General features: G+C 41.2%; 2 protein-coding genes across 2 annotated transcripts; one reads left to right on the top strand and one right to left on the bottom strand.

Annotated features, from left to right (window-relative positions):
* Positions 1-1069: 1069 nt before the first annotated feature.
* Positions 1070-5046, top strand: kbtbd3 (kelch repeat and BTB (POZ) domain containing 3; the record flags this gene model as incomplete). Its single annotated transcript, XM_084466480.1, has 9 exons — positions 1070-1338; positions 1471-1636; positions 1783-1965; positions 2258-2431; positions 2745-3041; positions 3556-3798; positions 3920-4210; positions 4478-4627; positions 4915-5046. 9 exons carry the CDS (start codon positions 1070-1072, stop codon positions 5044-5046), a joined length of 1905 nt encoding a protein of 634 aa, XP_084322606.1.
* A 656-nt stretch (positions 5047-5702) lies between these two features.
* Positions 5703-6914, bottom strand: sln (sarcolipin). Its single transcript, XM_084466315.1, has 2 exons — positions 6795-6914; positions 5703-6454 (listed from the first exon to the last, which is right to left on the bottom strand). The coding sequence occupies exon 2, from the start codon at positions 6305-6307 to the stop codon at positions 6212-6214; it is 96 nt and encodes a 31-aa protein (XP_084322441.1). The 5' UTR covers positions 6308-6454; positions 6795-6914; the 3' UTR covers positions 5703-6211.
* Between the last annotated feature and the right edge of the window lie 7053 nt (positions 6915-13967).

The following is a 13967-nucleotide window of genomic DNA, read 5'->3' as shown; positions in this document are numbered from 1 at the left end:
TGGAGAATGAGCTAGCCTACTACACAACACATAACTAATTAATGCGCTCAACTAAAAGTAAAAAAAAACAATGAATACAACTGTCATTAATGAATGAATCAGCATTAGTAGCAAGGCTGTATTACGAGAACTATTGACGATTGGTTGGCGCTAGCATTGGCCACGATGCAGAAAATCATCTTGCGCATAGACGAGCGCCCTCGAGTGGTTGAATATTAGATTGTGTTTTTAATTTTGGTAAATGATTACATTTCTTTATAGGCAATCTCCCGCTCGGTGTAGGCAACGAAATTAACACAAATTAAGAGATGAAGTCTCTAGAGAAGATACACACATTTTCTAGCAAGCCCTCATCTCCCCTAAATTTTGTTGTACACGGGACCAGTTCCCCTTCGCTTTGAAAACATTGAAGCAAATAATTTATACGTTTTTCAAGCAGCACGGTTACTTTTATTTAATAAAATCTGCTGTCTATCTTATTTATCCGAAAGGGGTATCTGACAGATTAAAGACTACATTTCCCAGACAATAATAATGAGTCTCACGTTACGCACTCTGCGCCAAATCTATATATCGAAATAGGCTACATAATATGGGGAAACATGTGAATCCTAAATATGTTATAACATGCTTATAACCCTATGAATTGGAAAGAAAACTACAATGAATATTAATGCACGCCTTAGGTTAACTACAAAATAGACTAGTGCAGAGTGGAGTTGTCTTCTCGCGTGACGTCCTTCTTCCGGCATCAAAGCGGCACGAGGAAGAGAACTGTCCAAGGTTCTGACACCGTAAGTGCAATTATTCCCTTGAGGTAACAGCAAAGCTTACTTATCTATTTAAAGTATTTGCCACTCTTTTATGTATTAGTTATCTGTTAGATAGGAACCACAGGCATGTTTGAATAAGTGTGTTCTTTGAATAGGTTCAAGAAATTAATGGATTACAGGTGTATGCATCGTCAGGGCTTTAATTCAAACAAGTATACTCGCTTGCTATGTCCTTATTATTATTATTATTATTATTTTTTTACCAATAATGCTTTGGACTATTAATTTCTGGCCAGATGGATGCACGTCTCGAGGCGTCGTCATTTCCCCCTGCCAGCAGTGGTAACTGGAACACCATGATGGAGGGTGACCGTTTCGAAGCATGTAGCGTCATCCCAGAGCGCAGAACTCTGCTGCGGGCATCTGAGTCCCATGGGCTCCAGCTTCTGAATCTGGTTAGATCGTTTCGTGAGCGAGGTCTGCTGTTTGACTTCACATTAAAGGCCCAGGAGCACACCTTTCCCTGCCATCGATGTGTGTTGGCAGCTTGCAGCGATTTCTTCAGGTAAGATTAGTGAGAGAGAGAGAGAGAGAGAGAGAGAGAGAGAGAGAGAGAGAGAGAGAGAGAGAGAGAGAGAGACAGAAATATTGTTATCTTTTGGCATTGACTTTCTCTGTCTACCAAACACGTCATTAGAGCCATGTTTGAAGTGGATATGCACGAGCGCAATGAGGGCTCCGTAACCCTGGGCAACCAGTCTCCCAGAGCAGTGGGGGCCTTCCTGGACTTTGCGTACACTGGAGAAGCAGTCGTCAGTGACAACAACGTAGACATGCTTTTCCAGCTGGCCTCCTTCCTGCAGGTACAACAACCACACAACAACTGTGCTGAAGTAATATAATACAGATTGTAATAGTCCAGAACAGGTACACTGAAAATGTCAACTTTTTTACATGATGTAATAGTTCCTGTTGAGTACTGAGTGTACATGTCGATATGTACACACAGGTGTCAGTTCTCTCCAGGGCCTGCAGTGACTTCCTCATCAGTACCCTGGACCTCTCCAACTGTCTGTCCCTCTCGGCTCTGGCTGAAGGCTATGGATCATCGTCCCTACAGCAGAAAGCAAATGAGTTTGTGGTTCAGAACTTCCACAGCTTCTCTTTAACCCAAGACTTCCTAGAAATGCAGGTGCTGTTCTTATTTTCCTCTATTAAAAAAAACTGATGTAGTGTTATGGGGCAACGGTAGTAGTAGGGGCTAGGGTTATGGACTCCCAGCCAAAAGGAACTGGGAAGTGGCCTTACCCCATCCTGCTCCTTAATGAGCTAAACCTGGCTTCAGTGTAGGCCGCGTTGAATAAAAGTGGTCAGCTAAATGGCTATAAATATGTCATCGTTTTTCTTTCGTACACAGCAGTAGTAGTAGTGTTTAGCTATATTGTAATTTACACTTACTTTGTGTCCTAAATATCTTCCTCCAGGTGGAGATGCTAGAAGCCTGCTTAAGGGACAATGCACTGTGCGTACCTAGTGAGGAGGCCGTGGTGATGTCACTGTTGAGATGGTTGGATCACGATCTACCAGGGCGACGGAGACTGTTGCTAGGACTACTGTCTCTAACCCAATTGCACCATTTACCTGCTGCAGTGCTGACGGTAACCCCCCTCAACATGCACATGGGCGCTCCCGAATACATTGTGTTAATGTGTTGGACCCACACATTTGTACTTGCATTTGGGTCAGGAGGGTGCAATGGTTAAGTTATAAGACTCACACTGGAGCGGGCCTAGCTGAAGATGCCCGCACCCGTGCCCTGCTCCTAAAAATGAACTGTATCCCAAATTAACCTTACTTTGGATTTATCTCTGCTAAATGTCTAAATTGTAAAAGTTTGCGAAATGCCATCGGTGCCAAAGGTAGAAGACTGTCCCTGCTACAACCCTACCCTATCCTACATTTGACCTCCAGGCTTTGCGCGACACAGAGCCTCTCCTCTGTGGCGACGGGGCCTGCGTCACCCTGCTGTCAGAGGCCCTGGGGAGGCAGACCCGGTACGGCGGCCTGCTGACTGACGCCAGGCCCGCCACCGTCCGGAGCTACATCTACACCCAGAAGACAGAGGAGAACGGCGAGACCCGCCACTCCTTCTGCTACTCCCTGGAAGCCGACCGATGGATGGAGGTGTCGCTGGGACCCAGCCTGGGGGAGGGGAGCCCCCCGGTGCCTGACCTACCGGGTTCACACCTTAGCAGCTTTGCTGAGAAGGTAGGGCTGGACACTGCCAAGGTGTCGAGATGCTCTGTTTCAGGAACGTACATTTCCTGTATGTATTGCCTGAATCCAGTCCAACAATTGGACTTAGGTGGAATATTCAATCCAAAAAACATTCCAGCATGCGTTGCCTGTGTCATGAAAAGCAAAGGGATTGCTTATTATTATTTAACAACAATTCAATAGTTCAGTGTCTGGATTAGTCATAGTTTTGTGTTATGGATACAAAGTAATTGTACGCGAGACATGAAACGTTTTAAAGTCCTCTTTATGGATTTTGATTTACAAACAGACGTTAAGCTCTTAAGGCAGGCGTCTATGAGCCAGTGAATACAACTATTAGTTTCACTAATAATTATCTAGCAAACTATCATTGTATACATGTATATATGTATAAATGTATGTACTAATTGCCAAAACCAATTGAAGCAAGTGAACTGGCTCAGTGCACAAGAAGACCAACCAAGTTGCAGACATGCTAATATTTCCTTCCCATTGTCTTTCCTAGTTGTTTGTGACTGGCGGTTGCCGGGGTAACTGTTGCCGAGCGGTGCGCCTCCATGTGGCTGAGCCATTCCATGACGCCACAGACGAGGTTTGGTGCCTCTGTCCCGTGACTGGTAGCTGCACAGTGAAGGCTGCCATGTCGAAGCCGCGCACCATGCACACGGCCGTGACCTGCCTGGACAGAGTGTACGTCATCGGAGGACGGACCCGAGGACCCAGAGGAGAGACACCCAGTCTCCTAGAGGTCTCTCGCTCTCTCTCGCTCCTGCTCTCTTTCTCGCTTGCTCGCACTCTCTCAAACAAATTTGAATTATTAGATTCAATTATAGTAAATTATATTTAACTGTTTTCTGCTCAACCAATAGGTGGAGTACTATGACCCCCTCTCCGAGAACTGGACTTTAGTCAGCCCCCTGCCAGCAGCCATCTTCTACCCAGAGTCTAGTGCCTGTGGCAGTATCATCTACACCCTGGGCTCAGAGGTGGAGATCAGCAACTCCTTCAACCCCTCCCTGGACTGCTTCTTCAGCTACAACGCCCGGCAGGACCAGTGGAGCCGCCTGGTGGCAGAGTTCGGCCAGTTCTTCCACGCCAAGCTAATCAAGGCCGTATCTATTCATGATACACTGCATCTTTGTGACCTGTCCACCTATAAGGTGAGTCATTGCCAATGGACAGTCAATGCATTAATGAACCAATAAATGCATTTTTTTATGTGCTGAACATGAGGTTGACTGATCAAGAGGACGGCATGTAATCAGTGATAGCGGATGAATTGGATGGATGGAGAGCTCAATCTGTGTTGATATATTCATACATTTGTAACCTTTATTTAATCAGTGAATCATTATCTTTAAAACAAGAAATGATATTAGAGACCTATCCAACACGTACGCCTGTTCTTGGTCTTCTGTTTGCTGTAGGTCTACAGTTTCTGTCCAGAGACGTGTATCTGGAAGGGCGAAGGCTCGTTTGAGTGTGCCGGGTTCAATGCCGGTGCGGTGGGAACAAGGGACAGAATCTACATCCTGGGTGGAGACTACTCCCCTGACGAGATCACAGATGATGTTCAGGTGATAACACAGGACACTGCATGGTGTAAAAGATGTGTTGTGTGTCTGTAACACAGACACACTGTAATGGTCGGCTGTAATGGTCGTTGGGTTGCACCCAGCATGGCACTGAAGGGAGCACATATAGTAATGCAAATTAAATAAAGAATCAAGTGATGATTCGATTACAAATGGCTAAACTCTTAGTCTTAGTTTTTTTGGACCCATCCATCATTTCATGATTATTTCATGTCGGGAGTTAATTTCTAATGTTGATTCTCTCCTGCCTTGCTTTGCATTTTGAACAGGTGTACCACAGTGGGCGGAGTCAGTGGGAGGAAGTGGCCCCAATGCCCAGAGGCCTCACTGAGTTCCACTGTCAGCTCCTTAGCTTCAACAGATACAGAGACCCCTGGGGGGAGAGGGGAGATCCAGCATAATGCACAGTGCATTGCATAACACGTGCATTCGTGCATTCATGGACGCACATGCAAGCATGCAAGTGGATGCGCTGTGCATCATCCATGTCAAAAAGCCAGTAGCTATCTTTTCGGGGGACATGGGCTCTCCTTAGTCTCAACATTTATAAGCTTGACTACTTGGTATTGCTTGGTGACCAATTGGGAAAAGGTGAATAATCTGAGTATTTAACCAAGCTGTGCCAAAAAGACTAGAAGACTATCAACACTATGCTCTCTCAGGGAGATACAATCCGTCTTTGTTCTTAGTATCTCGTTATCTTTTTTCTCTTATAGTTTACCCCGCTATCATGGTCCTGGGGAAATCTATATGTTTCTTTGCTATGTTTTAATTACCAGATACATTTCTCGTCCATCTACTTTATTTTTTAGGTTTGCAATGGCATCTGGAATATTTGTCCAATGTGTTTGTTTAAAGGGGTTTAGGTCACACTGTCAAGTCCATATAATATGAACGGTCCCCAGATGAAGATTCTCTATGCAGCCATTTAGAACAAAATGTAAAAGAAAAGTGAACAGCCTCTGAATGATTAAACAAATAAATGGAATGTGGAACAACTGTACGTATGAATTTGTATTTTCATTGCACACCAATTTCATTTATATTGTGTTTTCAAACCCCCAGAAATGCTCCTAATGTTGCAGAAGTTTATGTCTTGGTGTATTTTTGTTGTAATAAAGTGTAGGAATAACATTATATAAATGTAGAGTCAAATCAGAAACATTTGAGTGAAAAATAGTTTTGCATATAAGGATCTGTATTAAGTCCCTTATCTGTGCTGGAATTTAAAAAATTATAAATCAGGTGCCTTTTATTCCATCTCATATATTTTGGACCTAATATGAAACAACAAAGTAGTTCTGAGTTACTACTATTTTCTCTATGTTATAAGCAGACATCAACCTGACCATGAATACAATGTAGGTCACATTCTAAACAGTGCCGCTAGACTGGAAATAAAAAACTGAGCATGCAACATGGCTGAAACATTCTTCACAGCAGATCCTTTGCTGTAAATGCTCGGCACAGGGTCTCTTTAAACAAACTACAGTGCCAGGTTACGTCCAAACCCCCCTTCCGTTTCCTTCCAGAATATTCTTTCATCCATTTCATCCATGAGTGGGTTCAGTCCTGGTATGCCTTGACGAGCAGCCACATGAGCAGGACCGTGAATAAGACAATCATGAAGTTGATGAACAGTTCCCGCACTGAGCGGTCCATCCTGGAGCCGATGGAGCCAGAGACACAGAGAGGCCAATGGGTCGAACACAGTGGGCCAGGAGCGAGCTTCCAGAGACAGGCAGGAAGAGGGGCAGCTGTGGTGGATGATTTTTCTTAGAGGACTAGTGCAAGACTGGTGCCCAAAGCCTAATATGGATACCGGGCGAGGAGAAAAAACAACTGGCATTAAAAACAACACAACAGAAAATATGTATTGGTTATAATTTTTTTATATTCTGGGAACAGACGTATGAATGAATGCCTATATGTGCATGTTCACATTATATTAAAGTAACAGTTATTATTACCCAAAAATAAATCACATTCAAACACTAAACAAGCACTCCTACCAAATATTGTAGGATGGATATTGAAATTGTTTTTGTTTCTATGGTCATATGATAGATTTATTTTACCAAAGAAATTTTGTATAGATAAAACCAAAATCTGTGTTAAACTAAATCATGTGGAGTCATTGAGCGGTTACCTTTCGTCTTGGGGATCTTGCGTCTGTTTGCAGCAAGGCCAGAGAGAACGAGGAGAGAGCGATGAAAAAGAGAGGCTGGTTCTCTATGATGGCTGTGTTGTGGCAGCCACAGGTTCCTCTCTTTATCTGCAACGCAATGAGACTAGTCTCCACCTCGATGAGCTAAAGTTCTCTATTACCTTTGTTTCTGTGTCAGCCAATCAGGCTCTCATCTCACTGCCTTCCCTTACATTCTTGCAGTCCCGTGGGCAACAAACACTCCTAAAGTAGCAATACCCAGTGGACTGGCCATACTCCACATACACAAATACTGATGTCAGGCACCATCTTAACCACCAATAGAGTGCTTTGGTATCCCCTGCACACAATCAGAGACAAAGACAAATGGACACACACATCCCCCCCACACACACACCGATCCAAAAACATATCCACATGTATGCACACAACACACAGGAGAGGCTTCAGGTTATTTATAAAACATTTTAAATAGTTGGATTACTCTGTTCTAAACACAATGCTCATTTGGAAAAGGAAACACTCAGTATCACTGAGGCTGGAGCTATGCATGGGCACAAGAAGGGAAATACAATCTCCCCTTCCAAAATATGCAATGCAGAACTCCAGGGCTTCACTGGCATAAACCAAAGAGATCAACTATACGAGAACATATCAGTGCAAACACAATATATATATTTTTTAATCACACTACAATACTACATATTGTATTGCATAATATTTTTTCCAAAATATGTAAACAATGCCTTTGTATCCCTACACAGCATGTGGAACTATCTAGTATGAGTACATGTTGATTGTATTCTGCATATTCAAGTTTGCTTTCTTTCCATTGCATGTCTGATTGGGAATTACACTCCCATCATTTATATCATTGTTCACACATCAACTAGTTCAATATCCCCCCCCCGCCCTGCTGTATTGTTATGGTGTTAACAAAGGGAATTTGACCGTGCACAACAGACAACAGATCTCTCAGATCACATCACACTTGACAGCTGCCTTGAACGGTGTTATCTCCAGTCTGGTGCAAAACCTGATTGACACGCTCTTACACGTGAACAACAGACAGCGCCTGTGGTTAGGATTAAGTGTATACATGAGAAGTTCACTTGAAGTATTTGGGCGCAGAAGGCCGAGGTCACTCGGTGTGAATATTCCCCAGATGATAATGTTTCCCATTGTGTTGACCCACTCAGGGCACCGTGCCGCCAACACCAGTCCCCGCAATAAACATGTTTGACCTACGATTTATCGTTGCCATGGAGACAGACGATGAATATAGCATGGCTAGGTGTGCAGTCATCTAAGAGAGACAGCTGTGTGGTATGGACTCTGAGCTGTTGTTATGTGTGGGTGGATCTGTGTGTGTGTGTTTCTCTGATAAACAAAAGGACAATAAGCAGGGTTGCCCTTTAACTCAGAGGAGACTTTGGCAGAGTGTGTGTGTGTGTGTGTGTGTGTGTGTGTGTGTGTGTGTGTGTGTGTGTGCGTGTGTGTGTGTGCAGTGAAGTCTATCTATTTACCACTGCATTTCTTTCTATTTATCTATAACATTATTGTTCATTCATTTTTGTACATTCTTGATTCAATATGACTCTTTGTGTCATATTGTATTCCATTATATTCTAATCAACATGAGTAGTGTTGAATTATGATCCCATTTGCATTAAAGGGCTTGTTTGGCCATGCAACATATGTGTTACATATTGAAGCTCTTCCTTTGTTGCATCACTATTTTAGATATGTGGAAGCATGCACTCCTGGACCGTCCATCTCAACCCTCTGACTCAGGTTCATCAGAATGTATAGATGAAAGCAGCAGGATTCTGGCCGTTGGCTACCAGTGCTCCATTTCAATTTATTTTGGTGTCTTGGGATACATTAGTGGAATATTAAATTTAAAACAGGTTAAGCTTATTTTGCCTGGTTAAAATCTATAGCAATTGAGAGAGATGAGTCTAATAGATGTGTGGGACAACATAACGCTCTATGGTCCATTTACATTTAAATGAAAAGCCTATATTGTGTTCTTTATACAGAAGGTGCAACAAAAGATGGATAGCAATTGGAAACACATCCTGAGTTGAATAAGAACTGTTGTTCTGTGTGAGCACACAGCTATGGGTTCTCCTCTCTCACCAGCTGTTGTTTTGCAGACCTGCAGCACGCTGTTAAAACTGGGTATTCCCACTGTCGGATCAGCTTGGGGTTTGCAATTACTGTGATGACTGTGAACAGGTGAAGACCAAGTGGCCCATGACATGCCTGGATAAAACACACGCAGACCCACCCACCGATCCATAGTTCTTAACGGTGGCCTCCATCATATCTGTAGAAGAGGTTTATATTCTAAGTGACAATATTTACATTTTCTTTAGCAAATATATGCCATAAAACCCTGTTCACTCCATAAGAGAACTGTAGTACCTTGTAGTTCAGATGGGCCTATTTCATAGTTTTACCCCTCAGTTATGTTTTAACACTAAAATAAGAATGGCAGGGATAATGCCTTTGAGGAAATCTGGTGTAAACAAATAAACAATGGCACAAACAAGAGTTTTGCATGATGAATTAATATTCGGTTAATTTTTTGGAAATGTCCTGCTTGGTGACGTTACAGAACCATGAGATATTTCATATCTCAGTATTTCAGTCGAGCAACTGGATGTGCTGACAAGTTTGCTGAGACGGTAGGGTAGCACGGAAGATCCTTTCCTCTCCACCACACTTCAAAAGACACTCCCTGTGTCTCCAAAATCTCAACATCACGTAGTAGAGGTCCAAATTTTATTAGGTTATTGCAGGCACCTCGAGGAATTCTGAGTTCTGGATTATGCCTTTCTTCGAACAGCATTTATTACTTTTTACTCTAAAACAGAATAAAAAATTGATCAGTGATTCACTAATAGTTATTAATCAAATAAAAATAATCGGATAAATCATAAGTAGGCCTACATCTATGAAGTTATTATTAAATGTATGCATTGAAATATTACCGATCATAGAGCTAGATAAACATCATGAAACATAATGTAAGTTACCAATGCAAATGTCATTCATTAGGCTACACAACATAATGTAAATGGCAAACAGAATCAACCACCAAATGTCACCGTCACGTGGTCACATGATTCACCGCTGCATGAACACAGTGCACAAAGACCGCGTGGGGCTCCACCGAACATCAGGGTTCACATAGCGTCGATGGGGTCTTCCGCCCATTGATGCACACTCAATTACAGTTTTCATGTTTTTTTTTTCTCTACTGAGGGAATACTTACTGCCGCAGCATCACCCAGGCTTGAATATAATTAGGTTCCAAGCACAAAGTGTGCGAAGGCAACTTATTGTAATTCTTAGTTTTATTATTATTTTTTATCCGCCACATTTGCATTGCCATACCGATTGCACGCTTTTTTACGAAACTTACTAGACGTGTAGAGATTGACCCAAGATTAGCACACAGCAAAAATTACACTGATTGGCCCAAAGATGGCGCTATACCAACTGCCCAAAAATGCAAAATTTGCACAAGCATATCTCGCCACCGGTTTGACCTACACTCATGAAACTTTGCACACACATGCATATATACATGCTGAACAAATAAGCCTCTTGAACTGAAAACTTCCGGGTTGCAAGATTTTCCGCCATTTTGAATTTAGTTAAAAACAGTAAATTGCCTAACGATCCCAGGTTTTTAGACTTTGACAAAAATCCTTTAGCCCATATCATCTATGGACCATTATCTTCAATCTGACATAAAGATTAGTCTGTACATTCAAGTTTAAAGCACCCATGAGCCACTGAGTTCCAAAACGGGCGTGGTTTAAACCGCAAAAATAGTGAATTGCTCATATCAACATCAAGTTGGACTCCTATGATGTTGACCCCAATACAAAAGTTGTTCATAATAAAATTCTGAACACGATAAACTCAACATATTTTCAAATTGGGCGTGGCATCGAAATGGGCGTGGCCTGTCACTAAAATCGCCACAGTTCATAGATGCAATGTTTGATTTGAGAGCGACCAACACAGTGGCTATTGGGGTCCAAAGTTCCAACTCCTCAAGTAAAATTAAGTTGATAGACAAAACAACATGGCCGCCAGAGGCTAAAAATCGTCAAAAAAACGCGAATAGCCATATCAACATCAAGTTGGACTCCTATGATCTTGACTCCACAACAAAATTTGTTCGGAATCAAATTCTGAACAAGATGAACCCAACATCGTGTTTGTCGTGTTTGTAGCGCCCCCTACAGGATCTTTAAAAAGCAGCTCCTGCACCACGTTTCACCAATATGTATGAAACTCGGTAGGCACGTATAACGTGCCAATACCTACAGAAAAGCCTATTGGACCCATGCCCAAAAACCCACAAGAAGTCGGCCATTTTAATTAAAATTTTCACTCACGGAGGCCATTTTCACTTTTTCGCCTTGTATTTCAACGAACTCCTCCTAGCGAATTTATCAGATCTGCTTCAAAATTGGTCAGTACAGTCATGAAGTCATGATCCAGAGGCGTGAGTCAGCGTAATTAATGTGGACCTCACCTCACGTGACATCCTCAGCTCAGCGATGTCGTTGCCCCCTTGCACAACTTTCCTAAATTACGCCATTATTTGTAATTTAAACACAAAGCAACAGGTGACTGACTAGCGGTCAATAGAGGGCGCTAGGGCGCCACCCCTCCGTGAAATATTCGCTCGAATATATCTGCCAACTTTGAATAAACTATTATACATACGAAATAAATCATCAAAAATACATACCGTTTATCCTCGTTTAATTATGTGATAGACCGCAATTTACGTAACTTTAACTTATGTAAGTTACGCAATTTACGTAACTTTAACTTACGCAATTTACGTAACTTACGTAATTTACGTAACTTAACGCAATTTACACAAATTTACCTTAAATTTAAGTTACCTAACTGTAACTTACGTAATTTACGTAATTTATGCAAATTACGCTTACGTCATTTATTTAAATTTAACTTACGTAATTTATGTAAGTTAAATTTAAATAAATGACGTAAGCGTAAATTACGTAAGTTAAATTTAAATAAATGACGTAAGCGTAATTTATGTAAATTTAACTTACATAACTTACGCAATTTACATAACTTGTAACTTATGCAATTCACATAAGTTACGCAATTTATTTAACTTTAACTTACGTAATTTACGCAATTTACGTAACTTTAACTTACGCAATTTTCGTAACTTAAATGATTTATGTAACTTACGTAAGTCACCTAAGTTACGTAATTGACGTAACTTGTAACAAGTTGTAAGTTACGTAAGTTACATAATTTATATAAGTTACAAGTTGTAACTTACAACTTATGTAATTTACGTAACTTACAAGTTGTAACTTACGTAGCATAGCCTACAACTTACAATTAACTTGTAACTTGCAACTTACGTATGTTACATACGTTTTACAAGTTGTAAGTTACAATTGTAAGTTACGTAAGCTACACGTAAGTTACGTAAGCTACACGTAAGTTATATAAGTTACATGTTGTAAGTTACGTAAGTTACAAGTTGTAAGTTACATACGTTTTACAAGTTGTAAGTTACAAGTTGTAAGTTACGTAAGTTACATAAGTTACGTAAGCTACACGTTGTAAGTTATCTAAGTTACAAGTTGTAAGTTACGTAAGTTTTACAAGTTGTAAGTTACGTAAGTTTTACAAGTTGTAAGTTACAATTGTAAGTTAGAAGTTGTAAGTTACGTAAGTTTTACAAGCGCCTCCAGACGATATTATGAATCTCAAACGACTGCGTCGGAGACTGTCGTCTCTGGTTCTTCCACTTCCACATCAATCTAAATAGACTGAACCGCGACATGGAGGAGAAAGGGATTGTTGCCCGCAATTGTTGACCGCGATTGTCTATGGCTGGAGCCCTGCTGCCTGCTGCCCAGGCACCACCGCCTCGGCAGCGGGCAGCGCCGGTGGTGCCTCGCAGCAGCACCGACGCTGCCTGATGTTGGGGTACTGTGTGTAAGTTGCTCAGTTCAAAGAGTCACGGTCTTCTTGATGACACTGCTCCCACTGGTTTTAGAACAAGATTCAGGGCTGGGCTTTGTGTGATGACTTTTGCAGTACATTCTTCTTCACTTCCCTTCATGACAGTAGAGAGTCCATGATGTTTTGGGGTGGGAGCATATTAGGATTTCACAGTGAAGCATGAAGAACAGAGGGAATCAAAGATGCAGATATAATGTTCTCTGCCTGCCTTTCATTTCATGACTCTGTCGAGTCGAACTACAGGTGATCCAAACTGCTGGCCCTCGTCTGTTCAATGTGGGGAGAATCTTCAGATGGGCCGGATGTCGTCACAACAAAATGTGTTCTTATAGTAAAGGATGAATCGTTCTCTTTAGGGAATAAACTCTTAACTGTACTGATCAAACTCTTATTTAAATAAGCAAAAGCAGGATTTAATCAGGTGATAAGCTATATGTTATTCCTGTGGAGATGTTGCTACGTGCTGTAAAGCAGTGTTACACCTCACTGTATAGCGCTTCTTCACTATTCACTTATTCACTATTCACATCATGTTGTAACAATGCAATTATGAGGTCATATATATTAAGTTGTGTCTTAGCTTGTATTGTAAAAATACAAGTTTGCTGTTTCATGTACCTAACTAGATTTTGTTATGCAACAGGAGTTGTCACACACATACGCAGCAAAGCTATGTGATTACTTGTTAAACACGTAGCAAGAGATCAAATTCCATGTCATGATCTTATTGTAGCTGCTCCATAATGTAACCCTAACCCTAACCCTCCATAATGTAAACAAAGATTACTAACACAATATAACTTGTAGCTACATTGATTATTACATTATATCTATACATTACACTTGTATAATTAATTGGTAAAGTACACTGTAATGTAAAGTGTTACTGTATCGGTAGTCAGCAGTTCTACTCCTGCCTTGAACTCTAAGTCATGTTGAGTAAGCTTGAAAGTTCATTTTCAAAAACAATTGAGTCCCAAACACTTGAATTGAACTTGATTGAATTGTACATTTTATATTACATTCAAGAGGTATTTTCTTAAAATTTACAAAAATAATCCAATCAAATGAACTACATTCTAGTTATTTTAAATGCAAGTCAGAACT

This window comes from Micromesistius poutassou (genome assembly GCF_964030765.1).
Source record: "Micromesistius poutassou genome assembly, chromosome: 4".
Lineage (NCBI taxonomy): Eukaryota > Metazoa > Chordata > Actinopteri > Gadiformes > Gadidae > Micromesistius > Micromesistius poutassou.
The sequence above is the reverse complement of the archived record's forward strand: the minus strand, read 5'-3'. Positions and strand labels throughout refer to the sequence as shown.